Source organism: Manis javanica, chromosome 2 (assembly GCF_040802235.1).
Source record: "Manis javanica isolate MJ-LG chromosome 2, MJ_LKY, whole genome shotgun sequence".
NCBI classification, from domain to species: domain Eukaryota; kingdom Metazoa; phylum Chordata; class Mammalia; order Pholidota; family Manidae; genus Manis; species Manis javanica.
In genome coordinates, this window is record NC_133157.1 from 86,925,994 (window position 1) to 86,947,536 (window position 21,543).

Consider the following 21,543-nt stretch of genomic DNA (forward strand, 5'->3'; position numbering starts at 1 on the left):
AAAATATAATTAATACAACTAATCCTAAGAGAGCAACAGGAAAGAGGGCTGCACCAGACTGCATACACCTGGAGAAAAGAGCAGACCTCACAGAACAGGGTAATGTACCAAAGCTGTGGCCTGGCAGGACCCAAACACATCCCACACTCCAGCTCACCGGCAGGAGGAAGAGAAACAAAGCAGGGAGGGAGTGGAGGCCTGGGACTGCTGAACATCTAACTCCAGATATCTGCTCTGGGAGAACAAACCTACATTTTATGGTGCTTTCATGATACTTTTGTGATTACAGGGTTGGAAACCTAAGGCAGACAGAATTCCTGGAGAGACTGAGATTCCAGCCACTTGTGGAAAGCAGGGATCCATATCTGGCTGCTATGGGATAAAAGCTTATACCTGTGTGCTTGGCCCACTGGTTCAGGCAGTGGAAACAGGTATAGCAGCCAGGAAGCAGGAAACAGCTCTTTCCTCCCCCCAGGCACCAATACCACTCCCCTAGGACACCTGACATTGCTTCAGGGGCTGAGCAGCTCCAGAGAGTAGAGCTTCCAGACACTAAAGGGTGCCATACACAAATATGAAATGCCAAAGGAACCTGGTTCAGAGTAAAATTAATATAACCTCTGAGAAAGACAACATAGACCTCATGACTCTTCCTGAAAGGGAGTTCAAAATAAAAATTATTAACATGCTCATGGAGGTATGGAAAGCTATTCAAGAACTCAGGAATGAATTCCAGTTGGAAATCCAATGGTTGAAGAGTACAATGGAGAGTATTAAAAGCAGATTGGATATGGTGGAGGAGACGACAAATGAAATAGAGACTAGAGAAGAGGAATACAAAGAGACTGAGGCACCGAGAGAAAAAAGGATCTCCAAGAATGAAAGGATATTGAGAGGCCTGTGTGACCAATCCAAATGGAACAATATTGCATTATAGGGGTACCAGAAGAAGAAGAGTGAGAGAAAGAGATAGAAACAGTCTTTGGGGAGGTAATTGCTGCAAACTTCCCCCATCTGGGAAAGTCTCTCAGACCATGGAGACCCACAGATCTCCCAACACAAGGGACCCAAGAAAGACAACATCAAGACATATAGTAATTAAAATGGCAAAGATCAAGGATAAGGACAGACTGTTAAAAGCAGCCCGAGGCAGAAATAAGATCACATACAAAGGAAAGCCCATCAGGCTAAAATCAGACTTTTCAGCAGAAACCTTACAGGCCAGAAGGGGGTGGGACAATGTACTTAATGCAATGAAGCAGAAGGGCCTGGAACCAAGATTACTTTATCTGGCAAGATTATCATTTAAATTTGAATGAGGGATTAAACAATTTCCAGATAAGTAAAAGCTGAGAGAATTTACCTCCCACAAACTATCTCTATAGTCTATTTTGGAGGGACTGCTATAGATGGAAGTGTTCCTAAGGTTTAATAGCTGTCACCAGAGGTAAAAAAAAAAAAAAACACAGTAAAGAAAAGTAGAGCAGCTAATTACTAAGCAAATACAAAATTAAATTAACTATCCCCTAAGTCATTCAAGGGATAGACAAAGAGTACAGAATGATACCTAATATATAAAGAATGTAGGAAGAAGAAAAAGGAGAAAAAGAAAAGAACCCTTAGATTGTGTTTGTAATAGCATATTAAGTGAGTTAAGTTAAACTCTTAGATAGTAAGGAAATTAACCTTGAACCTTTGGTAACCACGAATCTAAAGCCTGCAATGGCAATAAGTACATACCTATCAATAATCACCCTAAATGTAAATGGACTGAATGAACCAATCAAAAGACACAGAGACACTGAGTGGACAAAAAAACACGACCCATCTATATTCTGCCTACAAGAGACTCACTTTAAATGCAAACACATACACAGACTAAAATTGAAGGGATGGAAAAAGATATTTCATGTAACTAACAGAAAAAAGCAGGACTTGCAGTACTTGTATCAGACAAAAGAGACTTCAGAAAAAAAAAAGTCACAAGAGACAAAGAAGGACATTACATAATGACAAAGGGGTCAATCTAACATGAAGATATAACCATTATAAATACCTATGCTCCCAACACAGGAGCGCCTACATATGTGAAACAAATACTAACTGAATTAAAAGGGGAAATAGAATGAAATGCATTCATTCTAGGGGACTTCAACACTCCACTCATTCTGAAGGACAGATCAACCAGACAGAAAATAAGTAAGGACACAGAGGCACTGAACAACACATTAGAACAGATGGACCTAACAGACATCTACAGAACTCTACACCCAAAAGCAGCAGAATATACATTCTTCTCAAGTGCACATGGAACATTTTCAAGAATAGATCATATACTAGGCCACAAAAAGAACCTCAGTAAATTCAAAAATATTGAAATTGTACCAACCAGTTTCTCAGACCACAAAGGTATGAAACTAGAAATAAATTATGCAAAGAAAATGAAAAATCCCACAAACACATGGAGGTTTCACAACATGCTCCTAAATAACCAATGGATCAATGACCAAATAAAAACAGAGATCAAGCAATATATGGAGAAAAACGACAACAATAATTCAACACTGCAAAATCTGTGAGTCACAGCAAAGGCCATGCTAAGAGGAAAATATATTGCAATACAGGCCTACTTCAGGAAAGAAGAACAATCCCATAAAAGCAGTCTAAACTCACAATTAATGAAACTAGAAAAAGAAGAACAAATGAGGCCCAAAGTCAGTAGCACAAAGGAGATAATAAAGATTAGAGCAGAAATAACTAAAATTGAGAATGAAACAATAGAAAGAATCAATGAAAGCAAGAACTTGTTCTTTGAGAAAATAAACAACATAGATAAGCCCTTAGCCACACTTATCAAGAAAAAAAGAGAGTCTTCTCACATAAACAGAATCAGAAATGAGAAAGGAAAAATCACTATGGACACCATAGAAATACAAACAATTACTAGGGAATACTATGAAAAATTACATGCTAACAAACTGGATAACTTAGAAGAAATGGACAACTTTCTAGAAAATACAACCTTCCAAGACTGACCAAGGAAGAAACAGAAAATCTGAACAGACCAATTACCAGTAATGAAATTGAACTGGTAATCAAAAAACTACCTAAGATCAAAATCCCTGGACCAGATGGCTTCACTGCTGAATTTTATCAAACATTTAGTGAAGACCTAATAGTCACCCTCCTTAAGGTTTTCCAAAGAGTAGAAGAGGGAATACTTCCAAACTCATTCTATGAGGCCAGCATCACTCTAATACCAAAACCAGGCAACAACACCACAAAAAAAGAAAATTACACACCAATATCCCTGATAAACATAGATGCAAAAACACTCAACAAACAGTAGCAAACCAAATTCAAAAATACCTCAAAAAGATCATCCATCATGATCAAGTGGATTCATCCCAAGGATGCAAGGATGATAAAACATTCAAAAATCCATCAACATCATCCACCACATCAACAAAAAGAAAGACAAAAACTACATGATCATCTCCATAGATGCTGAAAAAGCATTTGACAATGCAACATACATTCATGATAAAAACTCTCAACAAAATGGGTATGGAGGGCAAGTACCTCAACATAATAAAGGCCATATATATGATAAACCCACAGCCAACATCATACTTAACAGTGAGAAGCCGAAAGCTTTCCCTTTAAGATTGGGAACAAGACAAGGATGCCCACTGTCCCCACTTCTATTCAACATAGTCCTGGAGGTCCTGGCCACAGCAATCAGACCACACAAGGAAACAAAAAGCATCCAGATTAGCAAGGAAGAAGTCAAACTGTCCCTGTTTGCAGATGACATGATATTTTACATAAAAACCCTAAAGAATCCACTCCAAAGATGGTGGCATGAGAAGAGAGACAGAGTCTTCCTCCTAAAACTGTATACAATTAGAAAATTTAAATGGTGCAACTAATCCTGAGAAAGCAAGAGGAAAGAGGACAGTGTCAGACTGCATACACCTGGAGAAAAGAGCAGACCTCAGTGAACAGGGTAACATACCGGAGCTATGGCTCTGCGGGACCCGAGCCCCTCCCTGACCCCAGCTCACTGGCAGGAGGAAGAGAAACAGAGCAGGGAGGGAGTGGAAGGCTTGGGACTGCTGAATACCTAGCTCCAGAGATCTGCTCTAGGAGCACAAACCTGCATTTCATGGTGCTTTCATGAGAATCGCATGACTACCAGATTGGAAAATTAATACAGGCAGAGTTCCTGGGGAGACTGGGTTTCCAGCTGCTTGTGGAAAGCAGGGATCCATATCTGGCTTCTCTGGGACAAAAACATACCTGTGTGACTGGCCCACTGGCTCAGGCAGTGGAGACAGGCACAGCAGCCAGGAGGCAGGGAACAGCTCCTTCCTTCCTCCAGGCACCAGTACCACTCACCTGCGACCCCAGACATTGCTTCAGGGGATCAGCAGCTCCAGAATAGTTTCTGGACACTAGAGGGTGCCATATACAAACATGAAATACCAAAGGAACCATGTCCAGAGTAAAATTTTTAATACAACTCCTGAGAAAGATTTAAATGATATGGACCTCATGACTCTTCCTGAAAGGGAGTTCAAAATAAAAATCATCAACATTCTAATGGAGGTACCGAAAGACATCCAAGAACTCAGGAATGAATTCAGGTCAGAGATCCAATCATTGAAGAACACAATGGAGAGTATTAAAAGCAGGTTGGATATGGTGGAGGAGACAATAAATGAAATAGAAACTAGAGAAGAGGAATACAAAGAAGCTGAGGCACAGAGAGAAGAAAGGATCTCTAAAAATGAAAGAATATTGAGAGAACTGTGTGACCAATCCAAGCAGAACAATATTCACATTATAGGGATACCAGAAGAAGAAGAGAGAGAGAAAGGGATAGAAAGGGTCTTTGAGGAGGTAGTTGCTGAAAACTTCCCCACTCTGGGGAAGGACATAGTCTCTCAGGCCATGAAATCCACAGATCTCCCAACACAAGGGACCCAAGGAAGAACACCAAGACACATAGTAATTAAAATGGGAAAGATCAAGGATAAGGACAGACTGTTAAAAGCAGCCCGAGGCAGAAATAAGATCACATACAAAGGAAAGCCCATCAGGCTAACAACAGACTTCTCAGCAGAAACCTTACAGGCCAGAAGGGAGTGGCATGATGTATTTAATGCCATGAAGCAGAAGGGCCTGGAACCAAGATTACTTTATCCGGCAAGATAATCATTTAAATTTGAAGGAGGGGTGAAACAACTTCCAGATAAGCAAAAGCTGAGAGTTTACCTCCCACAAACCATCTCTGCAGTCTATTTTGGAGGGACTGATATAGATGGAAGTGTTCCTAGGGTTGAATAGCTGTCGCCAGAGGTAGTAAAACCACGGTCGGAAGGGTGGAGCAGCTGATTGCAAGGCAAATGAAAAATTAAATTGACTATCCCCAAAGTCAGTCAAGGGATAGACCAAAAGTACAGAATTTGATACCTAATATATAAACAATGAAGGAGGAAGAAAAAGGAGGAGAAATAGAAAAGAACCTTTAGATTGTGTTTGTCACAGCATACTAAGTGAGTTAAGTTAGACTCTTAGATAGTAAGGAAAGTAACCTGGAACCTTTGGTAACCATGAACCTAAAGCCTGAAAGGGCAATAAGTACATACCTATCGATAATCACCCTAAATGTAAATGGACTGAATGCACCAATCAAAAGACAGAGAGTCACTGAATGGATAAAAAAACAAGACCCACCTATATGCTGCTTACAAGAGACTCACCTCAAACCCAAAGACTAAAAGTCAAGGGATAGAAAAACATATTTCATGCAAACAATAGGGAGAAAAAAGCAGGTGTTGCAGTACTAGTATCAGACAAAATAGACTTCAAAACAAAGAAAGTAACAAGAGATAAAGAAGGACATTACATAATGATAAAGGGCTCAGTCCAACAAGAGGATATAACCATTCTAAATATATATGCACCCAACACAGCAGCACCAGCATATGTGAAACAAATACTAACAGAACTAAAGGAGGAAACAGAATGCAACGCATTTATTTTAGGAGACTTCAACACACCATTCACTCCAAAGGACAGATCCACCAGACAGAAAATAAGAAAGGACACAGAGGCACTGAACAACACATCAGAACAGATGGACCTAATACACATCTATAGAACTCTACTCCCAAAAGCAACAGGATACACATTCTTCTAAAGTGCACATGGAACATTCTCCAGAATAGACCATATACCAGGCCACAAAAAGAGCCTCAGTAAATTCAAAAAGATTGAAATTCTACCACCCAACTTTTCAGACCACAAAGGTATAAAACTAGAAATAAATTGTACAAAAAAGCAATAAGGCTCACAAACACATGGAGGCTTAACAACATGCTCCTAAATAATCAATGGATCAATGACCAAATTAAAAGAGAGATCAAGCAATATATGGAAACAAATTACAACAATAACACAAAGCCCCAACTCCTGTGGGACACAGCAAAAGCACTCTTAAGAGGAAAGTATATAGTAATCCAGGCATATTTAAAGAAGGAATAACAATCCCAAATGAATAGTCTAACATCACAATTATCAAAACTGGGAAAAGAAGAACAAATGAGGCCTAAAGCCAGCAGGAGGGACATAATAAAGATCAGAGAAGAAATAAACAAAATTGAGAAGAATAAAACAATAGAAAAAATCAATGAAACCAAGAGCTGGTTCTTTGAGAAAATAAACAAAATAGATAAGCCTCTAGCCAAACTTATTAAGAGAAAAAGAGAATCAACACACATCAACAGAATCAGAAACAAGAAAGGAAATATCACAACGGACCCAACAGAAATACAAAGAATTATTAGAGACTACTATGAAAACCTATATGCTAAGAAGCTGGAAAACCTAGAAGAAATGGACAACTTCCTAGAAAAATACAACCTTCCAGGACTGACCAAAGAAGAAACACAAAATCTTAACAAACCAATTACCAGCAAAGAAGGTGAAGCAGTAATCAAAAAACTACCCAAGAAAAAAAACCCCGGGCCAGATGGATTCACCTCGGAATTTTATCAGACATACAGAGAAGATATAATACCCATTATCCTTAAAGTTTTCCAAAAAACAGAAGAGGAGGGACTACTCCCAAACTCATTCTATGAAGCCAACATCATCCTAATACCAAAACCAGGCAAAGACCCCACCAAAAAAGAAAACTACAGACCAATATCCCTGATGAACGTAGATGCAAAAATACTCAATAAAATATTAGCAAACCGAATTCAAAAATATATCAAAAGGATCATACACCACGACCAAGTGGGATTCATCCCAGGGATGCAAGGATGGTAGAACATTCAAAAATCCATCAACGTCATCCACCACATCAACAAAAAGAAAGACGAAAACCACATGATCATCTCCATTGATGCTGAAAAAGCATTCAACAAAATTCAACATCCATTCATGATAAAAACTCTCAGCAAAATGGGTATAGAGGGCAAGTACCTCAACATAATAAAGGCCATATATGATAAATGCTGGGAGCCATGCTACTCAAGCTGTGTAGCAAAACTCATGCTGGAAGAAGACCCCCACAAATCAGGGGTCTTCGCAGTTGGCTCCCTCTATTACCCACCTTGATTTTGTTATTTTCCATTATACTATTGGCTTTGTTTTTACTTGCATTGTTGCCAAAGACTAAGCTAACCTTTGCTAAGCAGCACAGAAAAGATGAGAACACAAGCTTCCCAAAAGCTTTTCAGGACAGTGCTCCTGAAGAATAGAACACGCAGGGCCAAATGGCGATCTTAGCATAAAGTACCGAAACCTGCTGTTAGTCAAACATTGACCACCCCATTTCCACTGAGAATGCCCCCCTTGTTTATGCTAGTGAAACTAGGGATGGAAAGTTTTCTAGAAATCAAGTTATGAAAGAATATTGAATAGAATAACCCTGTTGACACTTAATTAATCATCTCATGTTTTCTTCCCTCTACTACTTCTATAGTTTGTTTTTCTTCTTTCCTAATCACAGCCCTTTACTAGAATTTGTGCCTCATACGTGAAATTACCAAGCACCATAATTTTCCAGGAAGTAAAGATACCTCAAAACAAGTGCTGGGCATAGAAGCCATGGACCATAAATCTGCAAAGAAGTGAAAAACTAACCTTTTCAAAGAATATTACTTCTCTCTCACTTACCAGCTTTACATCTCCCTGTATGGCCCCCTAAGATGGCTGGTTAGCCAGAGACGGGTAAGATTCCTCCAGGGAGGAACAACCTAAGACAGGCACAGTCACAGGGGGGCCATCAGGTGAGAAAAAGGGGGCCAACAGAGGTGAGGCTTAGAACCTCACCCACCCAGTTTTGAGAGAAATCTTCTACACCTGTGGATGTTTTGTTGCCCTTGTTCAGCTTGGATTAAGACCTGGTCTGTAGGCACAAACCTGATCATCTATATCTGCCTTCTTACAGTTCTAAATCATGCTTTCTATCTATATCTTGCATTTACCTACTACATTAACATTTTATTAGATTCACATATAAAGTATAAAAACCAAATGAATAATCATACATTTGACGTGATAGTTTACAGTTTAAAGTTTGTAGTTAAAACAGAAACAGTTTCTATGATATGAATGCCCTTGCATTGTTCACCATCTAAGAACTTGTTTACTCCCTGCAGTAGTGGAATCATAGAGAGCTGTGTAGCATATGTCAAGGAGATTTTGGTATCCACACAGAAGAAAGAAAAATGTAGATAAGAAGGGGAAATTTAGTTTGCTGCCTACTGTGCCCTATAAAGAAGTATAAAGTGAAAATGTGAGTTTATGATTTTAGATTGCTTATAAATTTATTAAAGCTTTTAAGAATATTTTTGTGGGAAAGAATCCTAGCTACCTGTAGCACTAGGTGACCTGTATTACACCCTGAGCTGATAGACTCCATAGTTGCTGCTACATACTGCATGCTCCTATGGTCACATGCACTTCTTAGAAACTGTGTTGCATAGAAACGTAAAACACAATAGAGTACATGTTAATGGGAAAAGTTTTGGTCAAAGAACAGAAAAACAATCACCTGCCTAACGCTTGACCAACCATGAATAGATTAGAAAGTAAAAGAAAGAAAAAAGCTTGCCTATACTTATTAACCAACTGCCTTTACTAATTAATCATCAGAATAATAAAAAATAATCATATCCTTGTGCAAAATAGTATAAATAAAGCTGTCATCGGCACTTTGTCAAGAGACCACCTCCATCTGACTCCGTGTCCTGTCTCTCCATGCGCCAACTCCTTCTCATCCTTTTGGGCTTCACACCCCCCCGCTGGAGCTGGACTCCGGCAGATAAACCCACAGCCAACATCATACTCAACAGCGAGAAGCTGAAAGCTTTTCCTCTGAGATCGGCTACAAGACAGGGATGCCCACTCTCCCCACTGCTTTTTAATATAGTACTGGAGGTCCTAGCCACAGCACTTAGACAAAACAAAGAAATACAAGGAATCCAGATTGGTAAAGAAGAAGTTAAACTGTCACTATTTGCAGATGACATGATATTATACATAAAAAACCCTAAAGACTCCACTCCAAAACTACTAGAACTGATATCGGAATACAGCAAAGTTGCAGGATACAAAATTAACACACAGAAATCTGTGGCTTTCCTATATACTAACAATGAACTAATAGAAAGAGAAATCAGGAAAACAATTCCATTCACAACTGCATCAAAAAGAATAAAATATCTAGGAATAAACCTAACCAAAGAAGTAAAAGACATATACCCTGAAAACTACAAGACACTCTTAAGATAAATTAAAGAGGACACTAACAAATGGAATCTCATCCCATGCTCTTGGCTAGGAAGAATTAATATCATCAAAATGGCCATCCTGCCCAAAGCAATATACAGATACAATGCAATCCCTATCAAATTACCAACAACATTCTTCAACGAGCTGCAACAAGTAGTTTAAAAATTCATATAGAAACACCAAAGACCCCGAATAGCCAAAGCAATCCTGAGAAGGAAGAATAAAGTGGGGGGGGGGCGGGATCTCACTCCCCAACTTCAAGCTCTACTACAAAGCCACAGTAGTCAAGACAATTTGGTACTGGCACAAGAACAGAGCCACAGACCAGTGGAACAGATTAGAGACTCCAGACATTAACCAAAACATATATGGCCAGTTGATATTTGATAAAGGAGCCATGGACATACAATGGGGAAATGACAGTCTCTTCAACAGATGGTGCTGGCAAAACTGGACAGCTACATGTAAGAGAATGAAACTAGATCACTGTCTAACCCCATACACAAAAGTAAATTCAAAAGGATCAAAGACCTGAATGTAAGTCATGAAACCATAAAACTCTTAGAAAAAAACATAGGCAAAAATCTCTTGGACATAAGCATTAGTGACTTCTTCATGAACATATCTCCCTGGGCAAGGAAAACAAAAAGCAAAAATGAACAAGTGGGACTATATCAAGCTGAAAAGCTTCTGTACAGCAAAGGACACCATCAACAGAACAAAAAGGTACCCTACAGTATGGGAGAATATATTTTGAAATGACAGATCTGATAAAGGCTTGACATCCAAAATATATAAAGAGCTCACGTACCTCAACAAACAAAAAGCAAATAATCCAATTTAAAAATGGGCAGAGGAGCTGAACAGACAGTTCTCCAAAGAAGAAATTCAGATGGCCAACAGACACATGAAAAGATGCTCCACATCACTAGTTATCAGAGAAATGCAAATTAAAACCACAATGCGATATCACCTCACACCAGTAAGGATCGCCACCATCCAAAAGACAAACAACAACAAATGTTGGCGAGGTTGTGGAGAAAGGGGAACCCTCCTACACTGCTGGTGGGAATGTAAACTAGTTCAACCATTGTGGAAAGCAGTATGGAGGTTCCTCAAAATGCTCAAAATAGACTTATCATTTGACCCAGGAATTCCACTTCTAGGAATTTACCCTAAGGAGGCAGCACTCCAGTTTGAAAAAGACAGATGCACCCCTATGTTTATTGCAGCACTATTTACAATAGCCAAGAATTGGAAGCAACCTAAGTGTCCATCAGTAGATGAATGGATAAAGAAGATGTGGTACATATACACAATGGAATATTATTCAGCCATAAGAAAAAACAAATCCTACAATTTGCAACAACATGGATGGAGCTAGAGGGTATTATGCTCAGTGAAATAAGCCAAGCAGAGAAAGACAAATACCAAATGATTTCACTCATCTGTGGAGCATAAGAACAAAGGAAAAACAGAAGGAACAAAACAGCAGCAGAATCACAGAACCCAAGAATGGACTAACAGTTACCAAAAGGAAAGAGACTGGGGAGAATGGGAGGGTAGGGACGGATAGGGCAGGGAAGAAGAAAGGGGGTATTATGATTAGCATGTATAATGTGGGGGGTGGGGGAAAGGGGAGGGCTGTGCAACACAGAGAAGACAAGTAGTGATTCTACAACATCTTACTATGCTGATGGACAGTGACTGTAATGGGGTTTGTGGGGGGGACTTGGGGTAGGGGAGAGCCTAGTAAATATAATGTTCTTCATGTAATTGTAGATTAATGATAACAAAATAAAAAAAAAAGAATCCACTCCAAAACTACTAGATCTAATATCTGAAGTCAGCAAAGCTGCAGGGTACAAAATTAATACACAGAAATCTGTGGCATTCCTATACACTAACAATGAACCAGCAGAGAGAGAAATCAAGAAAACAACTCCATCACAGTTGCATCAAAAAGAATTAAATACCTAGGAATAAACCTAACCAAGGAAGTGAAAGACCTATACCCTGAAAACTACAAGACATTCTTAAGAGAAATTAAAGAAGATACCAATAAATGGAAATTCATCCCTTGCTCATGGATAAGAAGAATTAATATTGTCAAAATGGCCATCCTGCCTAAAGCAATCTATAGATTCAATGCAATTCCTATCAAAATAACAACATCATTCTTCAACAAACTAAAGAAAATTGTCCTAAAATTCATATGGAACCACAAAAGACCTCGAATAGCCAAAGCAATTCTGAGAAGGAAGAATAAGGCTGAGGGCATTACACTCCCCAACATCAAGCTCTACTACAAAGCCACAGTAATCAAGACAGTTTGGTACTGGCACAAGAACAGACCCATAGACCAATGGAACAGACTAGAAAGCCCTGATATAAACCCAACTATGGTCAATTAATATATGATAAAGGAGTCATGGACATACAATGGGGAAATGACAGCCTCTTCAACAGCTGGTGTTGGCAAAATTGGACAGCTGCATGCAAGAGAATGAAACTGGATTATTGTTTAACCCCATACACAAAAGTAAACTTGAAATGGATTAAAGACCTGAATGTAAGTCATGAAACCATAAAACTCTTAGAAGAAAACATAGACAAACATCTCCTGAATATAAGCATGAGCAGCTTCTTCCTGAATGCATCTCCTCAAGCAAGGGAAACAAAAGCAAAAATGAACTCATGGGACTTCATCCAACTAAAAAGTTTCAGTACGGCAAAGGACACCATCAACAGGACAAAAAGGCATCCTACAGTATGGGAGAATATATTTGTAAATGACATATCCTACAAGGGGTTAACATCTAAAATACATAAAGAACTTACACGCCCCAACATCCAAAAAGCAAATAACGGATTAAAAAATGGGCAGATGATATGAAGAGACAGTTTTCCAAAGAAGAATTTCAGAAGGCCAATAGACATATGAAAAGATGCTCCACATCACTAATCATCAGGGAAATGCAAAATAAAACCACAATGAGATATAACCTCACACCAGTAAGGATGGCGGCATCAAAAAGACTAAGAACAACAAATTCTGGCAAGGATGCAGAGAAAGGGGAACCCTCCTACACTGCTGGAGGGAACGTAAGCTAGTTCAACCACTGTGGATAGCAATATGGAGGTTCCTCAAAAAACGAAAAATAGAAATACCATTTGACCCGGGAATCCCACTCCTTGGAATTTACCCAAAGAATACAACTTCTCTGACTCAAAAAGACATATGCACCCCTATGTTTATCGCAGCACTTTTTACAATAGTCAAGATATGGAAGCAACCTAAGTGTCCATCTGTAGATAAATGGATAAAGAAGATGTGGTACATATACACAATGGAATACTATTCAGCTATAAGAAAGAAAAAAATCCTTCCATTTGCAACAACATGGATGGAGCTGGAGGACATTATGCTCAGTGAAATAAGCCAGGTAGAGAAAGACAAATGCCAAATGATTTCCCTCATTTGTGGAGTATAACAATGAAGCAAAACTGAAGGAACAAAATAGCAGCAGACTCACAAACTCCAAGAGGGAACTAGTGGTTACCAAAGGGGAGGTGTGTGCTAGGGCGGGTGGGGAGGGAGGGAGAAGGGGATTGAGGGGCATTATGTTTAGTACACATGGTATGGGGATCACAGGGAGAACAGTGTAGCACAGAGAAGGCACATAGTGGATCTGTGGCATCTTGCCGCACTGATGGAGTGTGACTGCACTGGGGTATGGGTGGGGACCTGATAATATGGGTAAATGTACTAACCACATTGTTTTTTCATGTGAAACCTTCATAAGAGTGTATATCAATCATACCTTAATAAAAAAATTTTTAAAAAAGGTAGTTAAAGCAGGTAACCCTGTCCCACAGATTTTAAACTAAGAAAAACAAGTATATATATTTTGAAGGCACAGACTACCTTTGGTCTAATGCCTTTCAGAAACAGGCAGACATAAATAATTCAAAGTTACACAACACAAAACAGATGTCTAAAGCAATCAGCACGAGCAGCCAGCCACAGGTGGCAGGGGGAGAGGGACATCTCACATGTTCTCTCAAGAACTTTGTATGTTGAAGCCAACCCTTTAAAGCATCTAAAATGTAAGTGAGGAGAAAAGCCAGGGGTTAATTTCACCTGTACTAGAGTCTAGAGCTACAGGTAAACCTTGGGTCTCTTCCAAATTGTTTGAACTGTTTTATACTTTCATATTCAAATTCTGATTTTGATTTCAAGGGAAAAATTCAACTTCAAATTTGCTCAGCTAGTTGAGATTTTTCTGTCAGTGAATGTGGCCTTCATTAAGTACTTCTGAATGACTTGGATTTTTTTCCACATCAGCTCCAAGCAGCAGCTTTTCCTAAGCACCGTGCTCTCCCCAGAACACCTGCCCTGCCAGGCTCCAGGGAACGTGTCCTCAGGCCACTTGCTTTGTCTTTGCTTAGAGCATCTCCCACAGCTTCAGGCCCCAAACCACAGCTCTACAGTGCCTGTCATCTGGGTTGGTAGTCACGTGGACTTTGTTAGTTTTTTGGAAAGAACGCGTTCTTGTTTTCTCTACGTTTTCAAAAGCATCCTGATCTCAGTATGTCTCGCAAATGCATTCAGGTATCATCAAATGTTCGCTAGTTTGCTGAAGGCTTTTTCAAAAACCCAAGCTCCAGTGCTTACGAAAACATGGATCTCCATAACCTGTACTCATTCTCCCCAGCACACTTCACTGCATCCCCAAATTAGCTCCCTGTTCACCTGCTCCACTGCCATGTCCTTGATAGGCTCCTTTCTGTACCAAGCTGATTAGTTTGGAAGACTGGGGTCACCCTAGACAAACACGGAGCCTACTACTGAGGCAAAGAGAAGCCTGAAGCAGCTCAAACATCGGCAGGATTTTAGTACATACTAAGGTGAAAATTTATTTATAGACTAAATTGAACCTCTTAGCACACATGACATTACCAGATTGACTGTGCTCATTAGTAATAACATTGATGACACTTAGCATATAATTACAAGTCCGTGTCCACTGAAATAACAAGATTTCTGAAAAACAAAATCCTTGAGATGAGACATGACACACACACTTAGACATTTACTTAAATAAATGCTCATGATTTTATACTTAGAAATTGCAAATTAGGTCCAATTCATCCATTCTGTGCAATACATAAAAATGCATGTATTTTTATACCTAATTATTAAGGTTAATTATGTTATCAGGTTGGAATAATTTATACAACACAAGTATCTATTATATCACGACATGCCTGTTATTTATATTTTTAAAATATATTATTTTGTGATAATTTCTATTACAGAATTAGATACTATACACTTTCATCAAAGATGACACAGCAATGCTTTAGCACTTAAGGAAACCAATACTCCGATGAAGCAGCAGTTCAAATCTGACACAAATCTTCAAACTGAGGTGGTAACATGTTTACTTCTTACATCAAGTCCTCGGTATTACACAAAGACCATGAGTTTGTTTCCCATTTTGGTCAACAAAATGGGCTTGTGTGCCCCCCAGTCATGGGCAGAGACCTCTCATACATACGTGGGATTTAACAAAGAGGAGAGGTATCAGTGGATAAACACAAATCCAGGTTCTCTCTCCTAGCACATTGATTCAAAAGGTACTTATGCCCCACCTGTAGGGGGCCAGAAACATGTCATTTTTCTCACAACAGGCAGAGTACTTTTGAAGGGGAAGGAAACCAAAGGAAGCTTCTAGAGAAAATTACAAGTACTGAGATTTAACAAGGTGGGAACGAGTCAGTCATACTCCCTAAACTGAATCAATCCCTGGAAATACAAATGTCATTATCTGCATCAAATAATCAACTGAAATTTCTGTCAGATGCTTTCGTCCTCCTTGGTTAGGGAGGTGGAAGAGGAAGCTGCTAGCAGCTATCCATTTTACTTTGCTTATATAGGGAAAATAGCTGTAAATTGACTTCCAGTTGAACGGTTCCTAAGTGGAGAGAGGGTGAACATTACCCTCAGAGTGATTGATGTACAATCCAGGAGACAGATTCACAACATTACATACACAATCAAATCTTGGCATTTTCTTATTCAGATTATCTCTCTTCTAACAAAAGGTCATAAAATTCGTTAGAAAGTAATAGATTACAGGGATAATTAATTCTAAAGCAGAGAGCTATTGCCTTCATCCACTCCTGGCTGTTGGCAGGAAGTGAAGGAATGAACAACTGCCTACACAACTTCTAGAAAGCAGAACTCTAGCTTGGAATCCACTCTACCTTTCCTCTGGAGTTTCATTTCAGAAGACAGCTCCATACAGCAACACCCTCCTCTTGACTAAGGACAAAGAGCTCTGGAAGGCAGACCACACGCAGCTGTTCACAACTTTTTAAATATCAAGTCCTAGCCTGTATTTTGCAGGGCACTGTTTGTTCAACTTGTTTTACCTTCAGAAGGACAGAAAATCAGAGCAAAAGAACAGGCCGATGGCCAAAAGAACTTGGCCATTTAGAAACATTTGCTCCTGTACAGAATCCTCACTTAAAATTTCCCATTGAGTAAAAAAGATTAATGTCAAATGTGTGTCATCTCTGAGGTGTCCAATGTTTCAAGCAAATCTGGTCCTTGAGAGGACGTCTTATGCCAGAGTCTCACCCAGGCTACCCCCTGGCTGACTGATTTACTACTGAGAACCAGCTATAAATACAGTGAAAATATCCTTGGGTCCAATGTGGGTAGAAGACCTTTAATAATCTTTTAATTTATATACAGCCCTCATTAATTTATTAGTGTTCAAGAACATATGATTTGTGTTAAAGTCTTGTCTGAATGGATTATTTAAATTCTAAAAAATACTTCCTAGGAAAAAAAGTTTAGTCATCAAAAAATGAGCAATGCCAACATTCATGATCTCTTGCTCATAGCCTAAATCCCACCCTGCTGGCAAATTCCTCTTCAGAATTTCTCAAATGATGAGGCAGAATCCCATCCTGCTGGCAAATTCCTCTTCAGAATTTCTCAAATGATGAGGCAGAACCCCGACTTAGTAGTAACAGATCTCAAGTACATGAAATACCTGCTTGTACACATAGACACACAAACACTTCACAAACATTCAGGAGTTAAAGAAATATTCAGTTGATCAAATTAGCTAATCTGGACCATAGCTGGCATTGACATTTGAAGAGTCAGCTGGAGACCCAGAAGGACCAAGCTTAGAGAGTTGAATTCAGACAAGAGTATCTGCGTGGTTATTCAGATACGGAGCACCCCAGGGCAGGGACTGTAAAAGGTGCTCAGTGTGAAAGCAAGCGGTGCCTGCATGGATTTCAGGGAATACAAACACAAATCGAAAATGAAGAAATATCAAAACAACTGATCTTGCCAACAGCCTGTTATCATAACTCAGGACACCAGAGAGGTAAGAGGGCACTCTGCAGCTCTCTCGGGAAGGATTTTTGAAGCCACGTTTCCTTTAAGTAACAGTGACCTCCAGTGACTCTTGAATTGTACCTCAGAATAGTATGTTCAGTTACTCTACAATTCATCTGTACGAGCAAATCATTTTAGTACTAGTTTTTAATTTCTTAGAGAAAGAACAGATGCTCCATTGCAGGATCCAAGGAGTTGATTTTATTTAAATATCCCATTTTAATTAATTCATGGAGGTTGTCCCACAAAGCTAAATGAAAACTGTGTCTGAAACACAGGTTAGTATTTGCCTAATGGAGAACTAAGGCTCATTTTTAGGAGTGACTCACACACAATATGGCATTAAATGAGCTAATACTAAATGATGACAGCACAGATTCATCACAGCCTCGCTACATACATGGATGAATGCGTGGGCGGGTAACTTTATTCCTAATGCTTTATTTACACTTTTGTGCCAACTTCCCGGTGATGGCAGAGCCGGGACCCCAGTTGCAAGGTCAGGATCCGGACGCGCCTGCTGTCACCTTCCTGAAATGCACACCAGCTTGTCTTACTCCCCCACAACCTGGTTTTTAAAATATTCTTGATGAGGAGTCGGGCAGGGAAGGACAAGGAGGACTTCCTTAAAATCCCTCAAGTAAAGAAAAGCCCTGTGATAGCGATTTCAGTCTGAATAACGCTTCTTAAACTTTGTCTGGTTTCCAGAGGAAGATGCCTTGAGGTCGGCTGGATCCGCCAGTCCGGCATCTCAAGCTCGGATCAGCGCCAGTCCGGAACCGACGTTAAGGCAGCTTCCCTGAACAGTAAAATCAGGGCCGCTGAGCAGCGCAGAGGCAGGACACCTGCGCGAACCTCAGCGCAGATTCCTTCGGGCAAAGGCCGCCTGCCTACGTGGCTGGGCTCCCGGATCGGGTGCGCGGTCGCGGGCTCCGCACGGCGCCACCGGCTGCGCTACCGCAGGACAGCCCGTGGCCTTGGCGACCTGGGCTACAGAATGCGCCCCACCGAAGGGGATGACCGCTCCGCTCCGGCCGCCGTCCTCCCGCCCTCGCCGCCTCCGCCCGCAGGGCTCGCCGCCGTGGGCTTCCCTGGAACTGGAGCCTTCTCGGCCGATGTTCGACCGAACGCACGGCGCGCAGCCCTCAGACGCCAAGTCACCATAGGCTTGGCTGCACTTACGTTCGGGACTAGGAAGCGGCATTGCACACCATCCCGTCTTGGCGCTGGGACTTTGCGGTGTTTTTTTTTTTAATGCCTCATTTCAGAAACATGCCAGCGACGCGTCCTTAAATATCCACGACCACAAATTGCAAGTTGTTAGTACAAGTTTCTAAAGACGCGCGGTACTCACAAGTGTCCCTCGCCAGCACTGCGCTCCGGCGCTCGACAGACAAAAGGAAAAGCACGCCGAGAACGGCTCCGGCGACCGGTTCCATGGTCCGCGGGCCGACTCGGTGCCCAGGCCCTGCACTCTGCAGCGGGCCGCCTCCGCGCCTCCCGCCTGCCACCCCCGTCTCCCGCGCCCCGCGCCCTCTCCAGGCCGCCACCGCCCACCTGCGGCCACGTCCTCCCGTGGCCACGCCCGCTCCGCCTCCGCGCTGCGGCTCCGCGCGGCCCGTGCGCCTCTGGTGGTGGCGAACGGAAGTGGGGGCTCCGCGCCTGCACCGGCGGCTTCCTGCCTGGAACCCCCCTCCCGCGGGCGGCGGAGCTGCGGGCCCAGCGGTAGAACTTAACGGCGAGACGGTGTCGGAGCGTTGGCGCTGCTCTGAGCCTTAGCATCGAGGCGAGGAAAACCCTTTTTTTTTCCGATTGGAAAAGAGGACGGGAGTTTTGAAGAAAACATTTACTAACGATTGTAAAGAAGACTTGGTTTCCTCAACCCTTCTAATGATTCATATTTTTTAAAAAAACACCCTACCAAAAAAAAAAAAACACCCTAACGAAGCTATGGTGATCATTTCGTAACATATGCATCAGACCATCGCTGTCATGCACCCTCACCCTTCACACTCTGGTATGCCAAGTTGTAGCTTAATAAAAATGGAAAACAGGAAAATTACGTCTTCATTTTAAAACGCACCCCACTTCGGCTTTAGTGTCAGCATTTTATTGTGTATATTCCCATTTGGAGAATTAGAGAATTATGACCAGTTATGTGTAAAATCATAAACTGGCATCTTGGGAGAAGGAATGTTATTCCAAATATCCTCACAGAAGATTAGACCTTATAACCAAGTACAGGAATTGAATAGAGTTGACTGATAAATAAAGGGTTTTGAAGCAACCTCTATCTCCTGTGAGTAAGTGTACTGCTTTCCACTTAGATTCTTTAATGGCAATTCCCAAAAAGGACATATTGAAAAATGATAGGATGTAAAGGAAAAGGCATCTCAAAAAAAAAAAAAATACTTCACAGTATAAAGATAGAAGCCATCTGTCCCTGGAGAGGATTACAAGACCCATGACTTTGAAGCCAGTTGCCGGTCTAGTGGTCTCTCCTCTTCTTCCCAGAAGGCTACATATAAGCAGAGGTAAATCAAGGATTTAGGGGCAGCGCATCCCAGGGATCAAAACTCTCCCGAAAGAAACCCTGACCAAACCTAGGACAGAAGAGCTGAGAGGAGGAGAGGCTCCAGGCGTTCTTACACCTCCCAAAGCGATCAGAATGTGAAAGGAACTTCAACCTTTAACAAGGCTTCACTTACCTGAGAGCACAGCAAAAAAGGTGTTTTTATTATTCTTATTTGACAGAATAGGAGTGGGGGACGAACAGCAATACAAAACAAAACAAAACTCAAATACCTTGCCAGAGCCATAAAGTTAACAACTGGAAGTGGTGGGAATCTGACTGAAGTAGGTAGCTTCTGATCCCAACTTCGCAGCTTTCTCCACTTCCACTAAGGGCCACTGGGAACGCTTCCCACACCCCAGCCGTCAGCAGCCCTCGGGGACACTGACAGGACGCTTTCTCAGAAGGTGCGTTTGGGGGCTTGAAAAAAGACACTGGCCGGGGGCTGGGCTGGGGGGTAGTGACCTTCATTCATTCCTCAGACACTTATCCCTTGCCTGCTATGAGTCCGTGAATAACTTATTTCTAAATTTGTAAAGCAAAAGTAAACGAATGATTTATTCAAGGTGCAGTTTTTTTAAAACAAGTCTACATATCAGGGCACTCTGTGTGTGTGTGTGTGTGTGTGTGTGTGTGTGTGTGTGTGTGTGTGTGTATTCTAAATAAATGATCACAGCACTCTGAAGTAATTATTACTACTCCCATTTAACAGCTAGATAGAGCGAACCTCAGAGAGTTTAACCAACGTGTCCAGAGTCACACAGCATGCCAGACTTGGAAGCCAGGTGGGCTGAGCTCTGAAAAACCTTTTTTTTAGGACCTCAGCATCTCTGTAACAGAAGTGTTGTCAACCCATGAAAACTCTGTATTCAGTTGTTCACATTGAAATCCACTTAAAAGGGGTTAGCAGGAGCCTCAATAATTGGTGCAAAAAAAAACCCAAAAGGCCAGTATTGGTAAGTGACTTCAGCAGGCATCAGGATGGGTCTTCACAAGTCAGAGATGAGACCCAGCAACAGAAAGCATCGGGACTCGTGGCAGCTGTCCCCACGCAGTGCAAGGCATTGAGCTCTTAAATATTCAACTGAAGAAGTTTTAAAGATCTCATGAATTAGGCAGCACCCCATCTAGGAAGTGGAGGGGAGCTCCAAAGGGCTAAAGAAAGGGAAAGGTGTTTAAAGGTAGGAAAATGAGGTCAAACAGATAAAATGATTGTTTGGGGTAAAGCCACCTTCCTTTGGGGTGAAAATCTATCTTATGGGGTGGATTATCTCCTCTTCCTTTGAGGGGTGGAGAGGGCCCATGTGATAGATTACCTGACTGACCACGAAATTGGAAAGTGATTACATTCCTGGGGAAGTTGCAATTAAGTTAGGCATAAAGCCCTGGTTTGGTGACTCAGCCTAGCAGAGGTGACTTGGTTTGAGGCCTCTGGTTTGCTTTTGGACAGAACTCTGGACTGGAGGTCAGCACCAGGAAAGCTGATAGAGGAGAGGCCCAGTGTGGAGGGGTGAGGAGGCCCTGCAGAGCCATGGCCAAGGGAAGGCCTTGCGGGCAGGCAGTCACTGTGGTTCCTTGGTCCAGCCCTCCAGCTGTCTCCTCTAACAGCAGATATGGTGCCTTGCTCTTCAGTGGTCTTGTTTGTAAAATGGGGACCGTAGCCGGTCACAGGGCCTGCTGAGCACTCCATGTACTAGCCACAGAGCCTCCTGGGAGCTGGTACAAGCCGGGA

At 41.4% G+C, this 21,543-nt stretch overlaps 2 protein-coding genes across 8 annotated transcripts in view; both read right to left on the minus strand.

Moving 5' to 3' along the window:
* The window catches only part of LOC108394005 (contactin-associated protein-like 3), a 237,818-nt gene extending 218,892 nt beyond the window's left edge, over positions 1-18,926 (minus strand). For 5 of the 7 annotated variants that reach the window (XM_073228836.1, XM_073228837.1, XM_073228835.1 and 2 more), the window contains exon 1: positions 18,594-18,926. In XM_073228836.1, the coding sequence (XP_073084937.1) occupies positions 18,594-18,678 (85 nt within the window). In that variant the 5' untranslated portion in view covers positions 18,679-18,926. The remainder of the gene's footprint in view (positions 1-18,593) is intronic. The other 2 variants (XM_073228834.1, XM_073228838.1) reach the window with 2 other exon arrangements.
* Positions 1-21,543, minus strand: part of LOC140847731 (endogenous retrovirus group FC1 Env polyprotein-like) — a 491,917-nt gene that overhangs the window by 27,690 nt on the left and 442,684 nt on the right. The gene's annotated exons all lie outside the window — the stretch shown is intronic.